At 41.5% G+C, this 22989-nt stretch overlaps 1 protein-coding gene across 1 annotated transcript in view; it reads right to left on the minus strand.

Moving 5' to 3' along the window:
• Nucleotides 1-4455: 4455 nt before the first annotated feature.
• Nucleotides 4456-22989, minus strand: part of LOC309549638 (myelin and lymphocyte protein-like) — a 61270-nt gene continuing 42736 nt past the window's right edge. The window contains exons 2-4 of the mRNA XM_082250019.1: nt 18671-18838; nt 6541-6660; nt 4456-4577 (exon numbers count right to left, since the gene is read on the minus strand). Coding sequence (XP_082106145.1) covers nt 4500-4577; nt 6541-6660; nt 18671-18838 — 366 coding nt within the window. The 3' untranslated portion in view covers nt 4456-4499. The remainder of the gene's footprint in view (nt 4578-6540; nt 6661-18670; nt 18839-22989) is intronic.

The following is a 22989-nucleotide window of genomic DNA, read 5'->3' on the forward strand; positions in this document are numbered from 1 at the left end:
GAAAAAATCGAATTCTGTGCATCCATGATCCGATTAAACACTCTAAATGAGGCTAAACCGTGTATATGTGACTAAATGCATCTAAACACAGCTAAAGCAGGAACATCTAAACACAGGAAAAAGTTGTCTGAGGGGCATTAATGCTATTTATAATTTCCAGATTACTTCTCCAGCATTTAGAAAAGCTAATTGCAGAAGTACCAGTGTAAATGAGGCCTTATATTAAGCTTCATTTGGAGTTAACCACTTGCCGACCGCCGCCTGACTATATACAGCGGCGGTCAGCCCCTCCCAGGCAAAGTGACGTACCGGTACGTCACTAGCCTGGGAGCCAATTGGGGGCGAGCGCACGCCGCCGGAGGCACACTCCCGCCCCCGCTCGTTCCCTAAGCAGCCCGTGCATGTGACCGGCGGACCTGATGTCCGCCGGTCACTCGCGATCGTCGGGTGGAGAGGGAGAAAAGCAGGCGGCTAATGTAAACAAAGCCACCTGTCATTCTTCCCTGTGTAAAAGCACAGATCATACGGTCCTGCTATGTAGGACCGTTGATCTCTGCTGTTACACACATTCACAGTTAGAAGCACGCCCCTAGGGACACACTTAACCCCTCCCTCGCCAATAAAGTTAACCCCTTCCCTCCCAGTGTCATTTTTACAGTAACAGTGCATATGTATAGCACTGATTACTGTATTAATATCAATGGTACCCCCAAAAGTGTAAAAAATGTCAGTCAAGGGTCCGATCTGTCCGCCACAATGTCGCAGTCCCGCAAAAAAAATTGCAGATCGCCGCCATTACTCGTTTTTTGGGGGGAATTTCATATAAAAAAAATGTGAAAAATATTGTTATTTTTGGAAAATTGTCGCTCTTTTTTTGTTTATAGCGCATGATCAAAAAATTGCACAGGTGATCAAATACCACCAAAAGAAAGCTCTGTTTGTGGGAAAAAAAGGACATCAATTTAATTTGGGTACAGCGTCGCGCGACCACGCAATTGTCCGTTAAAGTCACGCAGTGCCGAATCGCAAAATAGGCCCTGGTCAGGAAGGGGGTAAAATTTTCAGGGGCTTAAGTGGTTAAGCTGTCAAAAGGGAAGAGGCTAATGTGGATAGCTAATTTGTTATCAAACAAGTTTTACACATACATACAGTAATATACAAATAAACTTTAAATGCAAAAAAAAAAATCATTTCATTTCTATTATTAAATGGTATATAAAGTCTTTTCAGTGAGCCATTCATATAAAAGATCAGTTTGATGTAAATAATAGCATAAATGTGAGCAAATTGAAAAAAATAATCAGTTTGTAATCACATTTGTACCTGGGAACAGCCATATTTGCTTTGTAAATGAATTAAATCTTCACTTTGCAAAAAGTACACAATCATTGTGCAAGGAAAGTATTAAAAACTACATTTTTGCTTGCACATGATTGGATGATGGAAGTCAGCAGAGCTTCTGTTCATTTATTAATCTCTGGATCAACTGCACTTGCAGAGTGCAACTGCACTTTCAAAAGTGCACAGTCTTTTTGCCTTTAGTAAATCAACCCTATTATGTCGATGCTTTACCTTCTCAGAAAGCAAATCAATCCCTCAGCTGTCAAAATGCACTCACACCATGACAGATATACACTGCTCAAAATATTAAAGGAACACTTTTTAATCAGAGCATAGCATCCAGTCAATTAAACTCCTTGAATATTGGGTCGGTCAGTTAAGTAGCAGAGGGGGTTGTTATGCAGTTTCAACTACTTTGGTGTTAATGAAATTAACAACAGGTGCACTAGATGGGCAACAATGGGACGTCCTCCAAAACAGGAATGGTTTTACAGGTGGAGGCCATCTGCATTTTTTTTTCCTACTCATCTTTTCTGACTTTTTTTCACTAGTTTTGCATTTGGCTAGGGACAGTGTCACTACTGGTAGCATGAGGCGATACCTGGGCCCTATAGAGGTTGCACAGGCAGTCCAACTCCTCCAGGATGGCACATCAATATGTTCCATTGACAGGTTTGCTGTGTCTCCCAGCACAGTCTCAAGAGCATGGAGGAGATTTCAGGAGACAGGCAGTTACTCTGGAAGAGCTGGAAAGGGCCGTAGAAGGTCCTTAACCCAGTGGTGTATTTAGGTTTTGTGCTGCCCTAGGCCTGACTAAATTTGTGCACCCCCTAATTTAAATATGACCCACCCCTTTCTGTAAAGGCCACACCCCTTCCAGTTTATGACCCACCCTGTCATCTGTAAACCATAGACCATAACCACAGTCTATCAGTGCCCTTCAGCATAGCTTCATCAGCTTCATCAGTTCCCATAAGTTCAGCCTCATCAGTGCCACCTTTTTACTGCCCATCAGTGTGGCCTCATCAGTGCCCATTAGTACAGCCTTATGTCATGGAATTAGTAAGATTACTCTTTTAAGATATTTTGACTTGTGTTTGCTGCCACTGATTGTAATTATGGATTATTTCACTTACTTGTATAATAAATAGGAAGTCCATAGTAATTTTACAAAAAATGAAATATTTTTTTTGCTGCCCCCCCTGCAAAGTGCCGCCCTAGGCCCGGGCCTTGTTGGCCTAGGCCAGGATACAGCACTGCCTTAACCCATCAGTAGGACCGGTATCTGTTCCTTTTTGCAAGGAGGAACAGGATGAGCACTGCCAGAGCCCTACAAAATGACCTTCAGCAGGCCACTGGTGTGAATGTCTCTGATCAAACAATCAGAAACAGATTTCATAAGGGTGACCTGAGGGCTTGACATCCTCTAGTGGGCCCTGTGTTCACTGCCCAGCACCGTGGAGCTTGGTTGGCATTTGCCATTGAACACCAGAATTGACAGGCCCGCCACTGAAGCCCTGTGCTTTTCAAAGATGAGAGCAGGTTCATCAGGAGCATGTGACAGACGTGAAAGGGTCGGGAGAAGCCGTGTAGATTGTTATACTGCCTGTAAGATTGTTCAGCATGTCCGGTTTGGTGGTGGGTCAGTGATGGTTTGGGGAGGCATATCCATGAAGAGACACACATACCTCTACAGGCTAGAAAATGGCACCCTGACTGCAATTAGGTATTGGGATGAAATTCTTGGACTCATTGTCAGACCCTACGCTGGTGCAGTGGGTCCTGAGTTCCTCCTTGTGCACGACATTGCCCGGCCTAATGTTGCGAGAGTATGCAGCCATTTTCTGGAGGATGAAAGAATTGATAACATTGAATGGCACCCACGCTCACCTGACCTAAATGCAATAGAACACCCCTGGGACATGTTTCGGTCCATCCGACACCGCAAGATTGCACCTCAATCGGTTCAGGAGCTCAGTGAAGCCCTGGTCCCGATCTGGGAGGAAATACCCCAGGAGACCATCCGTCTTCTCATTAGGAGCATGCCCTGACATTATCAGGCATGCATACAAGCACTTGGGGGCCACACAAACTACTGAGTAGTTAGGGGAGTGGCAACCTCTGGTATTTTCAGGAAAAGGTACCCACTCCCAGAATAAAAGAAAAAAAAAAAAAAAAGTACCGCCAATCGAGGTGGAGGATGAGGGGAGGGCAGGAGGGTAAATGGAACTTTCACTTTTAAGTGAAGTTCTACTTTAAGTAGAAGGGTTGAATGGGGATGAGAAAACTGTGAAAGTCCCACCAAGCATTACTGTAAGGTGAACACTGCAATAATTCTTCAAACTGTATATTCAGTGATAATGCACTATCCATTCCCTTTAAAAATTGGTCTTTTGGTACTAAGTAGCCATAGCAAAAGATATTTTAAGTAGTTAAAAGAGACTTTTTCAGATGTTTGGCATGATTATAGTGTTGCTTTCTATACTGGGATTATGGTAATGTCACTAGCACTCTTTAATTTCCAGTTGCCCTTAGCAGGCAAATTTCTCAGTGTTCATTGCTATGCCTTACTATGGACAGCTATATGCAGATAAAATAGACTTTTTTAACTTATTTTTTTCTGATCTAATTAAAATGACATTAAACTCATTTTTATTTTAGAAATTAAAAGCAATATGTTTAAATATAATTTGAATGTACTATCACTTTGTTTCATCTCTCAAATGAAAGCTTTTTTCTTCCATTCTCAGACTTCTGGTTCTAGGGTGGCTACATTTATTCTCCATGCCTCCCTTGTGTATGTGAACCCTCTCCTGCATGCTCCTGAGATGGACTATACACCTTCGTGCTGACACAATCATTTCTATGGGAATTGTAGTATGCATCTTGTGATCATGTGACCAGAAATGATGACACTCCTCACTTTACATTGGTAGTGGTGAAGTGCATCAGGAGGAGGATAGGGAGTGTGCACAGGACAAAAAAAAAAAAGGATTGACAACAATGGTAAAAAAAAAAAAAAATTAGTTTAATGTCACTTTAAACCATTCCTAAAATTGACCTAGATGTAACTGTCTGTATGTTCAAACATATGAATTTAAAAAGCAACACAGAAGATTTTGTTCCATCTGCATTTCAAATTATTAAGACATTTTAACTTAAGGAGATCTTTTCCATCTGAACAGAGATGCCACTGCATGGATTACATAGAGTAGTGTTGCAACATAAGCAAATACCTGCAAAACAAAATATATATATATATATATATTAGTTAATGTACCATAGAACACAATAGGGTAGATGTATGCAAATGGTCCTAAGAGGAAAATTTTCTCTTGCCCACAATAACCGGTTTCCAAATGTAAGTTTTATAGTCTAGATTTAAACCTAAATCAGGAATTCTGGTTGTTTACCATGTGCACATTATTTACACATTAGCCCTAATGATGTCAGTTTATGAAGAAACGCGCTGACCATGTTCAGACGTTCTAGGAGTGTGACTCCATGTTTTAGGTGGTGGGGAATGTTTTTAGCTGACCTTATGTGAGTTATTACCATTAATAAAATGATATGGGTGGGAGCACTTCCCTTCTTTTCCTTCTTCTTGTATGGCAATTCTGAGATCTGCTGCTATTAGTAAATTACTGGAGGATACCATTTTACCCTGGGTGATTATATGCAGTATATAGTGGAGATCTGCAGCTGTTAATGGTTGCTAGAGGACACCATGCTAGAATTGGGGGGATTGTACATATGCTTGAGCATTGTGTGACCTACTCATTTGTTTTTATGGGGTCAACACCTTCTGGTAAGTGTTTATTTGTCACAGAAGTAGTGTGAAAGTTATAGGCATCATTGTGAAGTTTGTAATTTTCAAATTTCCTGTGGCCATGTCGCCAAACTTTGATACTTAAAAATCTCCATAGGCGATACTTTAAACATTTTTACAGGTTATCTGTTTAGAGTTACAGACGAGGTCTTTGGCTAGGATTGTTGCTCTCGCTCTAATGTTTGCGGTGATCTCTCACATGTGTGGTTTAAACGAAATTTACATATGTGGGCACAACGTACATATGCGTTTGCATACACATTCCTAATAGGAATAGAGCATGACAGGTTCTCTTTACAGAGAGATCTGGGGTCTATACGACCCCACATCTCTCCTCTATGCTAGAAAGCCTGAGATCTAATAAAAAAAAAAGAAAAAAAAAACGATCTCAGCCTTTCCAGGTAAACAAATGTCATGGTTTACAACTGCCTAGGCCGGAGGTGATGTCATAACGTCTCGCCCGACCTACAAAGGTCATAGAGATTGTCAGGAACCATCTGGCCTGCAGTATTCTCTATGGTAAGTGGCCGCCACAGGCCGATTCATTATCTGGCTCACTGATCACAGCACTGGAGGATGGCGGGAGGGGGGGCGTCCCCTCCCACCGCCTGCAAAAACAATCAAGCGGCTGAACAGCCTCTATGATTGTTTTTGCAGTGCAGGGAATCGCCGGCAGAAAAAAAAAGATATCTGAAGGATACCTGTAGCTGCATCATTCAGATTTACCCATTCAAGTCCAGGATGTCATAGGACGTCCACCTAAGGAGATGTGGTTAAAGGGGACAGTATGCGGCTTTCAATATTTTGCACTTTGGACATTCAACCCTTTCGCTGCCAGGTCTGTATATTGTACGGACCTGACAACGGAGGGTTTCACACACACAATCTCTGGTGGCTGCAACCACCGGGATGGTGTGTGAAACTGACAAGCAGACTCCTGCCTGTCAGATGAAAGCATTCGGGCGGCTCACACACATCCGGTATGCCCCCCCCTCCACGTGTGCTAGATGCGCCCGCATGTTTTTTAAGACCTGTTTTCCCATCTGCGAGCCAGGGAGCGACATGGCGGGTGTCGGTGGCTGGAGGGGACCTTTGTTGTCATCTGGAAAGCGATGTCAAAGAGCAGTGGTGAATTGATTTCCCACCTATATTGACCCCATAGTGCTAGCGGGCAATTTTCCACTTACCACCAATGTAAGGGGTCACTTCTACACTGACCACTAAAGATCTGACAGATTTTAACATGTCACAATGCACTCTGTCAGATCAGTCAGCTCTTTAGTAGTCAATATTAGTGGTTGTTGTCAGTATGCTCAGCTGATATGGTTTAAACTAATCCTTAGAGATTACAAAATAGATATGACACTTACCACAGCAGCAATGTTCTCTTGATATATTTGACCAAGGCCGTTCGAACTTATTGTTGCCACAGCCTGCAGTACTGAAGCACTTAGGTAGAATAAGGCAGCAATAAAGTGATAAAAGGCATCCTAAAAAAAAAAAAAAAAAATTATATATGAATGCGATTAAACACAGGAGTTCTACACTAAAGTGTTAGATATACTGCATATTGAATTTTTTGTATATTCTTTACTTACACAAAATAAAGAATGAGTGGTATCATGTTACACATTGTTGTTTATTTGCCTTTAACCGCTTCAATACACGGCACTCTTACCCCCTTCCTGCCCAGGCCAATTTTCAGCTTTCAGAGCTGTCACACTTTGAATAACAATTGCGCGGTCAAGCAACGCTGTACCCAAATGAAATGATCAATTATTTATTCAGGAGGGCTTTTTTTATTTTTTGCTAACAAAAAAAAATAATAATAATTTCTTAGATTTTGTCGGAAAATGTTGTAAATAAGTAATTTTTCTCCTTCACTGATGTGCGCTGATGAGGCGGCACTGATGGGCACCGATAGGCTGTACTAATGGGCAATGATGAGGTGGCACTGAAAGGCAGCACTAATTGGTGTTACTGATGGGCACTGATTTGGGTCAATGATGGGCACAGACTAGCATCAGTTGCTGGGTACTCTTGGGGCTGCGCTGTAATCAGGGCACCGAGGATCAGTGACCTGTTTACTTGTACAGTCTCCCCTGTGAGTAGATGCCGCTGATCAGCTCTTTTCGTCTCACACAGTTTGAAGCGAGGAGAGCTGATAAATGGCACTTCTGCATTTACATGCGACAGGCTGTGATTGGACACAGCTGATCACATGGGTAAAGAGCGGCATCATTGTCTCTTTAATGAGATCGGGGTTGCGCTATGTCCGAGGGACACGGCACGCCTGCGATCGCCACACCCCGCAGGCTGTTATTTCCCTATACAGCGGGTGGGAGGTGGTTAAATAAATTTGGCCCTAACTCATACTGTAGCTAGGAGATACTCAGCGTTGTTAGTCTCACCCTTCTTCATGCTTCAGCCTCCATTCATCACATGAACTGTATTCTGCTGGAGCTAGACACAGTATGATTTTTTTTTTTTACCTATCTGATGGTCATCTGTCATGTTCTGCAAAACATATGTAGCAAGGCTTATTATGATATACAGCAAAGGCTACTTGTTCCCTGATTGGTTAATTGGGACTGAGGATGTTCATTCAACGTTTTAATTGTCGCATATTTTCCAGTTCGTTTCAAATATAGCAGTAAAAATAGTAAATTAAACGTACTGTAAAATACTGTAAATACTGTATAGTGGTTAAGATAGATAGCCAGTTTAATCTTAAAGAGTAAATCTAGGCAAAAGAAAAAAACAAACAAACAATCGATCAGTTTATATCTGCAACACACGCTTATAATGATCTTGTCCTGCTCAGTTCTCCTCTGTGGACTACAAAATACCTATGCATCATGATCTCCATAATGTAAGCTGCTTTGCTACTCCCCAGTAACTGCAGTAACTGCAGGTATTCATCGAATCCGGGTGTGTTGTATACCTGTTCCTCTGGCCGCACATTGTTGTTCTGCTCACAGGATGTATGAGCTGATGAGAGGAAGTGTGCAGTAGTGGGAGCAGGCATTTGACGCACCCAGAAGTATTGAATGCCTGTAGTAGTCAGGAGCAGAATAGCAGAGTTTTAAGTTGTTGTAAAGGCTAAAAAGTTTTTTGATTTATTTTTAACCTTCATGCATTCTCTGCATTAAGGTAAGAAACCTTCCACGGTCAGCTTCATCCATACCTACCTGATCCCTGCTCTCTCTCTAGCCTCACAGGACTCAAAGGCAGCAGTTGGAGACATTGGTTTTGATTTACTAAAACTGGAGCATGCAAAATCTGGTGCAGCTCTGCGTAGAAACCAATCAGCTTCCAGGTTTTATGTTAAAGCTTAATTGAACAAGCTAACGTTAGAAGCTGATTGGCACAGCTGCACCAGAATTGGAGTGCTCCAGTCTTAGTAAATCTCCCTTATTGACTCTTGCTGCTATCAATCAAAACCTGTGGGGAGGGAGTGGGGGCAGATCCGAGCTGTGTGTGTCAATAGACGCTGTGAGAGGAAGTCAGGCAAATCTGTGGATGTTGTCACAGACAGGAGATACATGTCTGCTTGGTTTAGACAATTCACCAATTACTATAGGGTGTCAGCTGCAGAGGTAGCCAGCAGGAAGGTGTAAAGAAGTGGAAAAACCTTCAGCTATTCAGAATGAGGAAATTAAGGCCTCTATAATTTGTCCAGAGGAAGTCTATTGATTGCTGCCTCCTGACGCTGTGTGAGTAGAGGAGGACAGTCAGATGGGTGCCTCCTGAAGCTGTGTGAGCATAGGAGAGGAATGCCTCCTGAAGCGATGTGCGCTGAGGAGGGTAAAAAGACTGAAGACTTCTCAAGGTGAGGTCTTGGATTGTTTTCTATGTGAAGAGAAACACAAATGGATGTTTTCTATGTGAAGAGAAACACAAATGGATGTTTTCTATGGGAAGAGAAAAGGGACATTTTCTATGTGAAGAGAAAAGGGACATTTTCTATGTGAAGAGAAAAACCAATTGATATTTTCTATGTGAAGAGAAAAGGGACATTTTCTATGTGAAGAGAAAAACCAATGGATGTTTTCTATGTGAAGAGAAAGGGGACATTTTCTGTGTGAAGAGAAAATAAATGGACTATTGATGGTCTGCTGTAGGATCAGCAAAGTCTGCCCAACAGTAGGTTGGGGACAGACTCCTTAGGTAGGTTCTTGTGTGTGAGAAGGTAGCCACCCACAGTGGCAAGGGTTTATTTTATTTTATGTTTATTTTGAAGTATGATATTTTTGAGGCTTGCACTTGTGTGAAGAAAATTGCAAGAATAAAACCATACACTGTTGTTTTCAACCACTTCTCGGCTATCTCCCTGTGTAACGAACCCCCCCAAGGGGTCATCCACACCCGCCACCGAGCTAACCCCCCACAACGCACATAGCCCAGGTCGGGGGTCCAGCCTGCATAAGTGCTCCCCATAGCAGGCAGCTTGCTTTGGGGGCACTTGTAAGTGAGGAGGAGCCATAAGTACCAGCACGGTCCCCAGAAGAGGAGGTTCAGGTTATGTGCAAAAACTATTGCACAAAGCAGGTAAGTATAAGGCGTTTATTATTTTAAATAAAAAAATAAGCCTTTACAACCCCTTTAGGAAATGGGTGCTGGAAAGGCAAGTATACATGCTTTTCTTTTATAAGCTTGGCTTTATATAGTGGTGTAAGGGTCACATTAAGAAGATGACTGGGCAATGGAAAGCAAAGAGCTGTAATGACCCCAAGGACAGAGCAACCTGGCATTCACAAAGCATCAGGAGACATTGGCGAAACTGCTTTCTAAAAAGCAACCAGTAAGAAACTACAGTATATAATACTGTGATATGATCACTGTCTGCATACAAAGGCATATATTATTCTGCATTTATCTACCTTATATTTTATAGTGATATATTTTGCACTTTATAAACATTAAATTACGTTTTTTTAGTATATTGCAGGCTTTCTTCTGTGCTTAAATGCATAAAGACATTTTCTAAGACTTTTTAATATTACTATGGTGGCTGTTACAATACAGTATGTGGGGGAATACAGCATTATATGGTTTGAGGGCCAGTTCACACCACATGCAGCATGCAGTCCAGTGTGGTTTTTCTGCATCAAAAATAGGTTATGTGATTTCCAATGGCATAGTTCACACCAGTGCCCTCAGTTCCAGAAAAAAAAAAAAGTAGAACATGCTGCATTTTCCTGCACTAGACTGTACTGGAACGCAGTAAAATGCATCAAAAGAGCAATGGAATGCATCAAAAACACATAAAAAATGCACCAGACCCAAGTACAGTGAAAAAAAAAAGGAAAAAAAAAACCCACCTTGAATATACCCAGAAACACAAAAAAAAACGCATAAAAAATGAACTGAAATATGTCAAAAACACGCATGCAGAAACGCATCTGGAATGGACCTGGAGTATGTTTGTGGTGTGAACCAGCTCTGAAAAGTACGACACCTAGGGCCTGGGTAGGGCCAAATTCAAAAGGCCAAAGGCACCACATCATTACTACCAAGAGCAGACAGTGTTTTACCCAGTGACTCCCACCAACCTTCACTTAGCTCTCCAACCATACTTCGTTGCGAATCCCAAACATGATACTTGATACTTCCAGCCTTGATACTTCCAGCCCTGCAATATAGGTATGGTGTGTGCTCTGGATCCCCCTGCATATGTATTATCTACTGATGGTCTGGATCCCCCTGCATATGTATTATCTACTGATGCCATTGAGTGAGTGTGATATATACATGAGAGCATTACCAGTGATGGCTGGTGCTCAAAATTTTTTTTGGGGGGGGGGGGGCGCAAAAAGAAAAACGTAATAGGCATTGATTTGCGGCAAAAAACGCGGTAAAAAATTGCGTGACTTTAACGTCACACAAGTGTGAAAGGGGCCTTCAGTAATCAAGGAACAGTGAGTGAAAAGAGGAAAAGAGTGAATCAGCGCTAGTGGGAAACAGCTTCTAAAGTGCTCACAGTGCTTTGCAACCTAAAATGCTGGATAAAAATGCATGAATAAATACAAAACTATGAAAGGGTCTGGTTGGTATGATATCTCGGTGATCGGGGAGTTTTTTAACCCAATATGCAAAAAAGTTTAAGCTGGAGTCTTCCTAGAAATTATGCAATCATGCGATCACATTTGCGAAAATCACAGAACATTGTATGTTAATCACCAATTCAGGAAACTAAGTACATACAATGTTCTGCGATTTTCGCAAATGTGATCGCATGATGTGATTATTTGGTTGATTATTTTCTAGGAAGACTCCAGCTTAAACTTTTTTGCATACTGGGTTAAAAAACTCCCCGATCACCGAGATATCATACCAACCAGACATTTTCATAGTTTTGTATTTATTCATGCATTTTTATCCAGCATTTTAGGTTGCAAAGCACTGTGAGCAGTGCACTTTAGAAGCTGTTTCCCACTAGTGCCGATTCACTCTTTTCTCTCATAGCACTTTACCTGTGTACAATGTAATTGGCCTGGCCTGCTAGCCAGTATTTGTGTTTAGTATGAGTGCTGCTTTTACTAGGAAAATAGATTCATTTTGGTGCTTACACAGTTTTTGCTAAAAAACAAAAAAAAAAAACAGTGGAATAGCAATGTATGCATGTGTGTGGTGTGTGTATATATATTAATACAATATCCCCCCCAATGTCCAGGAACACCATGGGGTATTACATATATAGTAGGAAACAAAAATGAAAGCCTGATGCCCAGGCACACACTATGGGGCATTATGTATATAGTGAGATATATATCACTGTGGGTTATGTATATAGTGGGATGTAGATATACTTACATATATACGTATATAGTAGGATACATATAATCATGGGATGTTATGTGTATTGGTGTGTATATATATTATTATTATTATGGGGTGTTTTTCTATAGTGGGTGTATATATAGCTATGTGGTATAATGGGTACAGTGGGGCTTAATTTTATGTATGTATAGTGGGGTGTAGCTATAATGATTGGGTGTTATATATAGAATGGGGTGTGGATGATTATGAAGAATTGTATATATATATATATATATATATATATATATATATATATAATGATGGGGTATATATACAAAAATATGGAGATGTCCTCCCCCCCCCCTTCATGGGGCTCAGTGTGGCCCCCACTGGACACGGGTCAGGCCCATCCATGGCTCACCAGAGGCCCCCAGGCCTGCTCAGGGCACTCGCCTATCTTTCCTCTTGGCTGTGAACACATATATGCACTGCTTTGAAAACATGTATGCATAACTTTGCAGCCCTAGTACTCAAACAGGTCCTCCACCGGCTCCCGCTCTCCGGTCAGCTTCAGTTTGAAGTCATACATAGCCCATGGTGAGTAGGGAGGGAGGCGGCTGGGGAGGGGAGAGGAGAGGAGCCGCACACACTCTAACACACACACACAGCCCGGGATCCAGCCGGTCTCTCCTGTCCTCACACTGCACACGCCGCTGCTGCAAACACTGCCATAAAGAGACGCGGCACAACACCCCGACTACTGGCCGAGCGCAGCCCACTAGAGGGTGACGGCTGACTGATCAAAACAAGAAATATGAGAGCCCAAATTCCAAATTGTCATTGTCCTGCACAGACTTCTGCACATGTAGAGATCACTGAGGTGTAAGGTGCTGTTTGATCTGGGCAGGGAGCCTTGCTTTGCCTCAGGAAGATTGTTTGTGAGCGTAATAGAGTTGTGCAGATATTGATGAAGAGCTTGCACGTGATCATCACTGTCACACTCTATACTTTTGATGATAGCTTTACAGTCCTTTGCAAAGTGTTCTGTGGAGGCACAGCATTTGTAGCAAACCCCAAATTTCTTCAAAAAGTTCCTTACGTTCTTGTAGGGTTTTCTTTCTGAAGCAGATACATTGCTTAAGTGGATGTGGTTTATTATGTGTTGGACATTGGCGATTTGGGCTCTCAATTTTCTTGTTTTGATCAGTCTTTTCAAGAACTGTAGCAGGCGCAGGTAGAACATTAGTCCTTTTCACTGACACTGGACCTCTATGGTCTCTGTGAGTCATATCTTTGTTTGTATGTCTTGGAGTGGGTGAACTGAGAGGGTTACAGTCACCATTGGAGAGACTTGGGTCATTCTTAGTGTCTGCAATTCTTTTGATGAACTCGCAGAAATAGGAAAAAGGAGGAAAGGAGGAAAGGCAACTTGATGTTCTTCCTTATACTTTGATCCAAGCACTGCCCATTTTTCTTGAATGCCATATGGTAGCTTGAGAACAATAAGGTTGATACCATGAGGGTTGTCAAGGTAACTGAGAACAGGTAAGTTGATGTCAGCCTTAGCAAGTTGAAGCTCTAATAGAACATATCTAAGTTATTGAAACTTTATATTGTCTCTAGAAGAAATCTTTGGGCAACTTTACAACCTTTTTAATAAGAAATCTTCAATGGCCTCTGGGCTGCCCAAGGTACGTTCAAGTCTGTTCCAAGCAGCATTAAGGCCTACAGCAGGGTTGTCAATATGAACTGCTTTGAGCCTCTTAATGCGCTCAGTAGACTGTGGACTTAGCCATCTGATGAGTAGATCTTATTCCTCTGTGACACTGAGGTCTCGGTCACACATTGTGGCCCTAAAAGTGGATTTCCAGCCTCTGTAATTTTCAGGCTTGTCATCAAACTTGGTAAGGCCTGTCTTAACGAGCTCTCTGCGGAGCATGTATTTATCAAACTGTGACATGTCCGTGTTTTCAGACTTTGGGTGCATGACTGCAAATGGAACAGAGTTAGTTGTGATGGCTGGTGCATTGACATTTAGTGACTTGGGAACATATGTTGCTGCTAAGGCATTCAATTCTGGAACTGGCTTTAAAGTTCATTGACATGTTGGTTTGTAGCCGTGGAATAGTGCGCTTGCTAGGAGGTACATGGTTAGTGCCAAAGTAAGGTGGACAGTCTATTATATGCTGCTTGAAGAGTTGCTGCAGTCTGATGTACTGGAAGATATAAACTACAAATTGTCTTGAGGTACAGTAGGTGCAGAGAAGAGATTTTGATTGAGTGATTTGGCTGCTGTGACAGGGAGTGGATGTTCTGGAGAGGTATGTGAAGAATCTGAGGCAAAAGATGCAAATGAGTGCCTGCAACTGTTGTCTCTTTCTTTCACTAGCGGCTTGTTCTAAGACCCTTAACTTTGCCATGGCTGTGGCATGCTCACATTGTTTTTCCAAAACTTCCTTTTCTGCTTCCTGGCATGCAGCTTCCATTTCTGCTTTTTGGGTGAAAGCTGCCTGGATTTTAGAAGCTTCAGCATCTGCACGGGCTTTTATGAGTTGTTGACTGAGTGTAGCAGATCTTGATTGTAGGGATTTGGAAGATCTTGTGGAGTGTCTAGTAGATGCAGAGTGATAAGATCTAGATTCATGGAGCGGTGTTATTCTCAATTCTGCCTTTGTCTTTGTTTGCACCACTAAATTGTCTCTTTCAAGATCAAGCTCCTCAAATCCCTTTAATTCTTCCAATGGCCCTTGAGTGTTGTACTTCTTTAAAGATCAGTATATTTAACACACAGTATTTGATAACTCTAATAAGCAACATTCAATTGATTGATAGCGCCCTCTAGTTGTAATGGCTCATGAGATTGTTGGGAGAGAGAAGACATGCATTTAACCGTATTAGACCGTAAGCAGTTCTTCCTTGTCAGCTTTAGGATTCTCTTGCACTTTCCAGGTTGGTTTTGTTGAGCATTTTTCTCATTTGTTTGGTTAAGGGTTTAATTCCTGATCTGGAAGGAGTTCTGACTCTGGTTGTGTATTAGTTTCCCAAGATTGTATATTGCTTAGCTTAAACATTGTGCTAATAAGGAGAGGGTAATAGTAAAGTTCTTCCAGCAGCAGAGATATGTATCAATTTGCTTTGCCTGAGCTCAGGTTTCCTAGGCAACAGTTGCATACAGGTTTACCTTGACTTTCTTATAAGATTTCACAGACAAAATGCCATGTGCTAATGTATACAGAGGCAGTGTATAAACTGTTGTATGAACATTCATAGCAGTAATATTGTCCTGACACTAATGGGTGCTATGCTGAGATTTGCTTGCAGGCATATACAGGCTTGTGTAGTAATGGCAGCGCTGACTGTTAGCTGCTATTTCCAGTGTCCATATAACATTTCTTTGTGTATCCAAAACTAGCAAGGATCCTCAGAAAGACATTTCACTGATCTTTTGAACGATCTTTTGACTGTTCTGCCTCTCCAATCTAAGCATTGAAAGTGTGATCTCTGAAACTTACAGTTGTGATGAGATAGCAATAACCCACAATTTTAGCTGAATTAACAGACAGGAACTCGATCCAGATGACATCTTGAAGATCTTGTTACGTTTAATACATAAACTGTGAGGATCTTAGAACAATGAACATTGGACAGGTCAAAAGATCATAATGTGATCCACTCCATGAGACATGAGGCAGAGATGCATTACTGCATTACTGGGAAAAATGAACAAAGGGGTGGAGCTATCTATACAGGATAAACTGAGCTAAGGGGAGGGGAGGAACCAGGGGCAGGAGAATACATATAAAATTTAAAAGCAGATTTCAAAGCATGTGAAACATGACAGAAAGTTCTAGTTTTTGCTTGTCTCAGCCTCCACAGAAAATGTAATGTTTTGCTGTGACATTGTGTTGACAATGAAAGAGTTAACTGGCAGTCTATGAGAAATGTATCAATTGCTTGCCTGTGTGCTTGGAAGTGGTTTGTGAAGCACAGATTGCTGTCTGTCGCACTTGCTTGAGAAGGTACTAAAAGCAGAAATCAAAATGGCATGTAGTAATGTAGGCAGCTTCTACTGAATACATGTATATACATGCACAACTTGACTTGTATAACACAGTCACATTAGAAAAGCACTGGAATATTGTGGTCTTCTAGGCTGTAGGAAGTGGTGAAAAGCTTGAAGGCATGTATAGGCTTGTATAGCAATGGATGCACTATCCTAAGCTGCTGTGTATCCAAGGTGATATCGCATTTTACAATGTATTCCAGGCTAAAAAGATGATTTTTTGACTGGAGCTATAAAAGATTTAAATTGAAGCTATTGAAGATCAATTTTTGACTGGAGCTAAAGAAGATTTTTTTTGAACTAGAGCTAAAGAAATTTTTTTGACTGGAACTGAAGATTTGACTGCAGCTAAATGAGAGTTTTTGACTGTTCTGCCTCTCCAAACTAAGCACTGCAAGTGTGATCTACACCAGTGTTTCTCAAACTTTTTTCAGTTAAGGCACCCTGAAAATAATAGTGTTTGTTCTAAAAGAAGGATTACAAGGTACCGACACCCTGATTATATGTAAACAGTATTTATAGGGAAAGAGACCCTAAGGAAAGATTGGGGGATGGCTCAAGGTGTCAGAGCCAAACACCAGAAAGGAAGGGAGGAAAGAACACAGAAAAATGGAGAAAGGAAAAAAGAAAAGGGGAAAGGGGAAGAGAAAGAAAAGGGGGGGAGGGGGAAAGACGGGAGAAGGGAAAAAAATAAAAAAGGGGGAGGGGCAAGGAAGAGAAAAAGGGGAGGAAACGAGAAACAAGAAAAAGGAGAAAAAGGGAGAAGAAAAGCCAGACAGGAAACAACGGAGGGCTGGTGGGATTTTTAAGAGGTACCGTAGCTCATGAAATAACAACAATGTATAAAATATAAAGTGTTTATTAATACATATTAAAAACAAGTACTAAATGGACACATAAATTGTAAGAACAGACAACAATACAATACATAGATGCAAATTGTTGTGGCAGCAATTCATATAAGTATACAACTTGTCCAATGAAGGGCTCATCGGAAATCAACCCTACATGTTTCGCGGACTAAAGAGAGCCGCTTCTTCAGGGGTATGTATCATGGTATAAAGAATATGCCTTTTTTAACCTGCATGGTATAAATGGCAAAAGCAGGACATAATTATAAATAACATTGAGAGACGGGCAGGCATGCAACTGTAGCGCCCCCATGTGTACACCAAGTGTCTCACCCAAAACTATCAACCAAAAAAGCATCAGGGGGACAGACATGACATGACAGGTTAAAAAAAGGCATATTCTTTATACCATGATACATACCCCTGAAGAAGCGGATCTCTTTAGTCCGCGAAACATGTCGGGTTGATTTCCGATGAGCCCTTCATTGGACAAGTTGTATACTTATATGAATTGCTGCCACAACAATTTGCATCTATGTATTGTATTGTTGTCTGTTCTTACAATTTATGTGTACATTTAGTACTTGTTTTTAATATGTATTAATAAATACTTTATATTTTATACATTGTTGTCATTTCATGAGCTACGGTACCTCTTAAAAATCCCACCAGCCCTCCGTTGTTTCCTGTCTGGCTTTTCTTCTCCCTTTTTCTCCTTTTTCTTGTTTCTCGTTTCCTCCCCTTTTTCTCTTCATTGCCCCTCCCCCTTTTTTTCTTTTTTTTCCCCTTCTCCCGTCTTTCCCCCTCCCCCCCCTTTTCTTTCTCTTCCCCTTTCCCCTTTTCTTTTTTCCTTTCTCCATTTTTCTGTGTTCTTTCCTCCCTTCCTTTCTGGTGTTTGGCTCTGACACCTTGAGCCATCCCCCAATCTTTCCTTAGGGTCTCTTTCACTATAAATACAGTTAAGGTACCCTTTAAAATTGTAGGCAATCTCAAGGTACCTTTTCAAATTATGGACAGTCTCAAGGCACCCTATTCTAAAATGTAAAAAGCTATTCTAATAGTTTTACATAATGCACCAACATCCACACATAGGACACACAACATTAGAGGTGATTTATTCTTCCAAAGCAAAAACAATTTTGCACACTGGTACTGACTAGAATTCCTATGTTTCTCTTCTCCCTCAATTTCTCTCCATCAGTCAGCTAATGTGACCCCAGTGCTGAGGGAGAGGGGCAGAGGAGGGTCAAACATGGATGATGTGGAGGCAGCAGACATCCTCTTGATCAACTGTTGACATCATTGTTTGTTAGGATGCAGTGTCTAGAAGGTCATAATGGTGGTTAATGAAAACCCGTGGCTTTTTGTAATAAAAGGCAAGCTTGATCCACCTGCTGGCTTGTATACAATTTTTAATCAATTTTTAGGCATTTTGCCATGGCACCCCTGAAGAAACTTCAAGGCACCCTGGTTGAAAAAGGCTGATTTACACATCCGATACATTTGTGGCAAGATAGATAGAACTTATGGTCTGCGTACAATTAGCAGACATTGATTTGAACCAAATTACATCCTGCCAATTGTAGAAAGATTTTTAATTCAAAACTTTGTACAGATCATAGCAGATGAATATCAAATAAGTCAAATTTGTGTGCATCTCCAGCAGAATAGAGTACATGTGATGAATAGAGGCTAAAGTGTGACAAAGGGTGGGACTAATTACAAAGAGCATCCCTTAGCTACAGAGTGAGGAAGGGACAAAATTATTTAAAGGCAAAACAAACAGATAATGCATTTGTAACATGATAAAAGTTTTCAACTTACTAGAGTTGTCCAGGAAGATTTTCCACCATGCACTCCAATGCAGTATAGGATAATCAGAATGGTTGTAAACACAAAGCAAAAGATTGAAACAAACATAACCCATCCTTGAAGTAATGGGATTAAAACTGTGGTAGAAGCTACTAATATCCACACCAGGCCACCGAAAACCTGGAAAAGAGGAACAAAGATATATATTTGGTATATTTGGAAAGCTTGGAATTAACATTTTATCAGTAATAGTAAATTATTCTTAAGTTGGCCATAGATGGATAGAAGTTGAAACAGAAATTGAAGAGGAGAGGAGAGGATCCCCAACTCATCACAGACTGTGGAAAATTTTTAATTTGGAAATCAAGGTCCCAGAGTCTGGAGGAAGAGTGGAGAGGCACAGAATCAAAGTTGCATGATGTTGGTCCACTGTGTTTTATCAAGTCCAAAGTTAGCGCAGCTCTCTACCAGGAAATTCTAGAGCACTTCATGCTTCCCTATGCTGACCAGCTTTATGGAGATGCGGATTTAATTTTCTAGAAGGACTTGGCACCTGCCCACACTGCCAAAAGTATCAATACCTGGTTTATTGATCATGGTATCACTGTGCTTGATTGGCCAGCAAACTTACCTGACCTAAACCCAAAAGAGAATTTGTGGGGTATTGTCAAGAGGAAGATGAGAGACACCAGACCCAACTATGCAGATGAGCTGAAGGCCGCTATCAAAGCAACCTGGGCTTCCATAACACTTCAGCAGTTCCACAGGCTGATCGCCTCCATGCCTTGCCGCATTGATGCAGTAATTCATGCAAAAGGAGCCCCGAACAAGTATTGAGTGCATACTATACTATACTTGGACATACTTTTCAGTAAGCCAACATTTTGGTATTAAAAATCCTTTTTTATTGGTTTTATGTAATATTCTAATTTTCCGAGATACTGAATTTTGGGTTTTCACTAGCTGTAAGTCATATTCAAAATTAAAAGAAAGAAATGCTTGAAACATATATGAGTTTCACTTTTTGAATTAAATTACTGAAATAAAATTACCTTTTTGATGATATTCCAATTTTATGAGATGCACCTGTACATACACACTCGCATTTGTGTTGGAACTTTGGGGTGCACACCTTAATGCAATAGGCTGCGCACACAAGTTGTAAATTGATCTTTCTCACAGAGCTTTAAAAAGCTTCTCATCCGAATGGCCCTCCAAGAGACATAATTGCCTCCTATTGCTCCCAATACCATCTCTATGCTGATGACACTTAAATCTATCTCTTTACCCCTCACTCACTCTTTCAATCTCCCCACATAGCACTAGTTGACTAACAGACATATCAGCCTGGATGTCACACCACTTCCTCAAACTCAATCTATCCAAAACCAAGCTCAATTTTTCCTCCCCCACATGCCTCTTACCCTGATTTCTCTGTCAAGATTGATAGCACTACTATCAGCCTGTTCCCCACTTGCCAGGGTGCTAGATGTAATCCTGGAGTCCAATCTCTTTTCAAAGCTTGCTGTCTCAACCTCCGCAACATTTCCAAAACATGCCCCTTCCTAACCAATGACACCACAAAGCTCCTAGTTCACTCCCTGGTCAGCTCCTGTCTTAAATTTTGCAACTCCCTCCTCACAGGATTACCTCTTCATAGGCTACCCCCCTTTAGTCCATCATGAATGCTGATGCCAGGCTCATCCACCTTACCAACCGTTCGGTGTCTGCTACCCCTCTATGCCATTCTCTTCACTGGATTCCACTCGCCAAACAAATTCAATTCAAAATACTAACAACAACTTACAAAGTCATCCACAGCTCAGGCCCCCAGCTACATCACTAACCTAGTCTCAAAATACCAACCAAATCGTTCTCTTTGTTCCTCCCAAGACCTCCTGCACTCTAGCTCCATCATCACCTCTTCCCATGCTTGCCTCCAGGACTTTTCCAGAGCCTCTCTCATCGTATGGAACTCCCTACCCCTATCTGTCCAGCTATCTCCTACTCAGTTTGCTTTTAGATGATCCCTGAAAAACTCTCTCTATTCTGCCCCCAACAACAGTACTTTCATTTTCTCCATCAGATCATACACCACAGTTATTTCCTTTTGTATCATTTAAACCTCTCTTCTAGATTGTAGGCTCTAATGAGCAGGGTCCTCTGATTATTCCTGTATAGAATTGTATTATAACTGTTCTGTCTGCCCCCATGTTGTAAAGCTGTGCGCCAACAGTTTGAGCTATATAAATCCTGTATAATAATAATAATAAATTGTGAAGCCACACAAGTTAAGGAGAGCGCTATGCAAAAGGCAAGGGAGGCCTCTTCCATTCATTTAATGGGCCACAAAGTCCAAAATATTTGCGGACATCTCTCCAGCTACTGCTCAGAAGAGACGTTTCTTTAAACCTCTACAGCCTTTACAGCAGTGTGGAACTACCATAATCGCAGTGATGCCCGCCAGCCACGGGATCTCCCTGCGGCTAGCAGGTAACTTTCCTTTGTACAGTGGAGAGGGGTGGGGCCTCTGTAGTTGCCAGCTGTCCCGATCTGCGGAGCAGAAGATCAGAACACTCGCTCCCACTCCTACAGAAAATGCCCGAGGTGGAGCCTGCTGAGGCATGCATTTTAATTAGGCTGGACTCCGGGAGGAGGTGTGGCCAGCCTCGAAGTTGATGGTGCCCAGTCCATGTTCTGGTGCAAGTACGAGGCTCAAGCTGCATAGAGAGACCCTGTGAGAGACTGCAGCACACGGTGGAGGATTCCAGGTTGTGAATGTGTAGCAGGTGGAGGTTCTCTTAAAGCAACAGATCTGGTAAGCAGCAAAATGTGACCATATGGAGACCCTGAGGATCCCTGGATTTCAGTTAAGGGCGGAGGTGTGCACACCTCCACCCTTAACTAAAATCTAGGGAACATCAGTATCTCCACCACCAGCCAATGTAAGGCTTTGTAGTCAGTGATCAACATTACAGATTTCATTGGTTATTATTGTCACTAGGACTGCCAATGGAGATGTTCCTAATATGTATGAAGATGTAAAAAAACTGCTAAAGTCACCATATATACTGTGACTTTATTGGGTTTATTATTATAGTTTATAATAAGCTACAATAATAAATCCAAATAAATATCTGTATGTTCGCATTACCATGAAAGTAATATAAATGTACAGTCACAGTATAAATGTTCACTTTAGCAATTTTTCACATCTTCATGCATATTATGATAATACCTCAAATAGCATCCTAATGTCCTAGTGACAATAATATACAGTGTCTTGCGAAAGTATTCGGCCCCCTTGAACTTTGCGACCTTTTGCTACATTTCAGGCTTCAAACATAAAGATATAAAACTGTAATTTTTTGTGAAGAGTCAACAAGTGGGACACAATCATGAAGTGGAACGAAATTTATTGGATATTTCAAACTTTTTTAACAAATAAAAAACTGAAAAATTGGGCGTGCAAAATTATTCAGCTCCCTTAACTTAATACTTTGTAGCGCCACCTTTTGCTGCGATTACAGCTGTAAGTCGCTTGGGGTATGTCTCTATCAGTCGAGATTTGCCCATTCCTTCTTGCAGAACTGCTCGAGCTCAGTGAGGTTGGATGGAGAGCATTTGTGAACAGCAGTTTTCAGTTCTTTCCACAGATTATCGATTGGATTCAGGTCTGGACTTTGACTTGGCCATTCTAACACCTGGATATGTTTATTTGTGAACCATTCCATTGTAGATTTTGCTTTATGTTTTGGATCATTGTCTTGTTGGAAGACAAATCTCCGTCCCAATCCCAGGTCTTTTGCAGACTCCATCAGGTTTTCTTCCTGTATTTGGCTCCATCCATCTTCCCATCAATTTTAACCATCTTCCCTGTCCCTGCTGAAGAAAAGCAGGCCTAAACCAAGATGCTGCCACCACCATGTTTGACAGTGGGGATGGTGTGTTCAGGGTGATGAGCTGTGTTGCTTTTACGCCAAACATAACGTTTTGCATTGTTGTCAAAAAGTTCGATTTAGGTTTCATCTGACCAGAGCACCTTCTTCCATATGTTTGGTGTGTCTCCCAGGTGGCTAGTGGGAAACTTTAAACGACACTTTTTATGGATATCTTTAAGAAATGGCTTTCTTCTTGCCACTCTTCCATAAGGGCCAGATTTGTGCAGTATATGACTGATTGTTGTCCTATGGACAGAGTCTCCCACCTCAGCTGTAGATCTCTGCAGTTCATCCAGAGTGATCATGGGCCTCTTGGCTGCATCTCTGATCAGTCTTCTCCTTGTATGAGCTGAAAGTTTAGAGGGACGGCCAGGTCTTTGTAGATTTGCA

Source organism: Pelophylax lessonae (genome assembly GCF_965119305.1).
Source record: "Pelophylax lessonae genome assembly, chromosome: 3".
Lineage (NCBI taxonomy): Eukaryota > Metazoa > Chordata > Amphibia > Anura > Ranidae > Pelophylax > Pelophylax lessonae.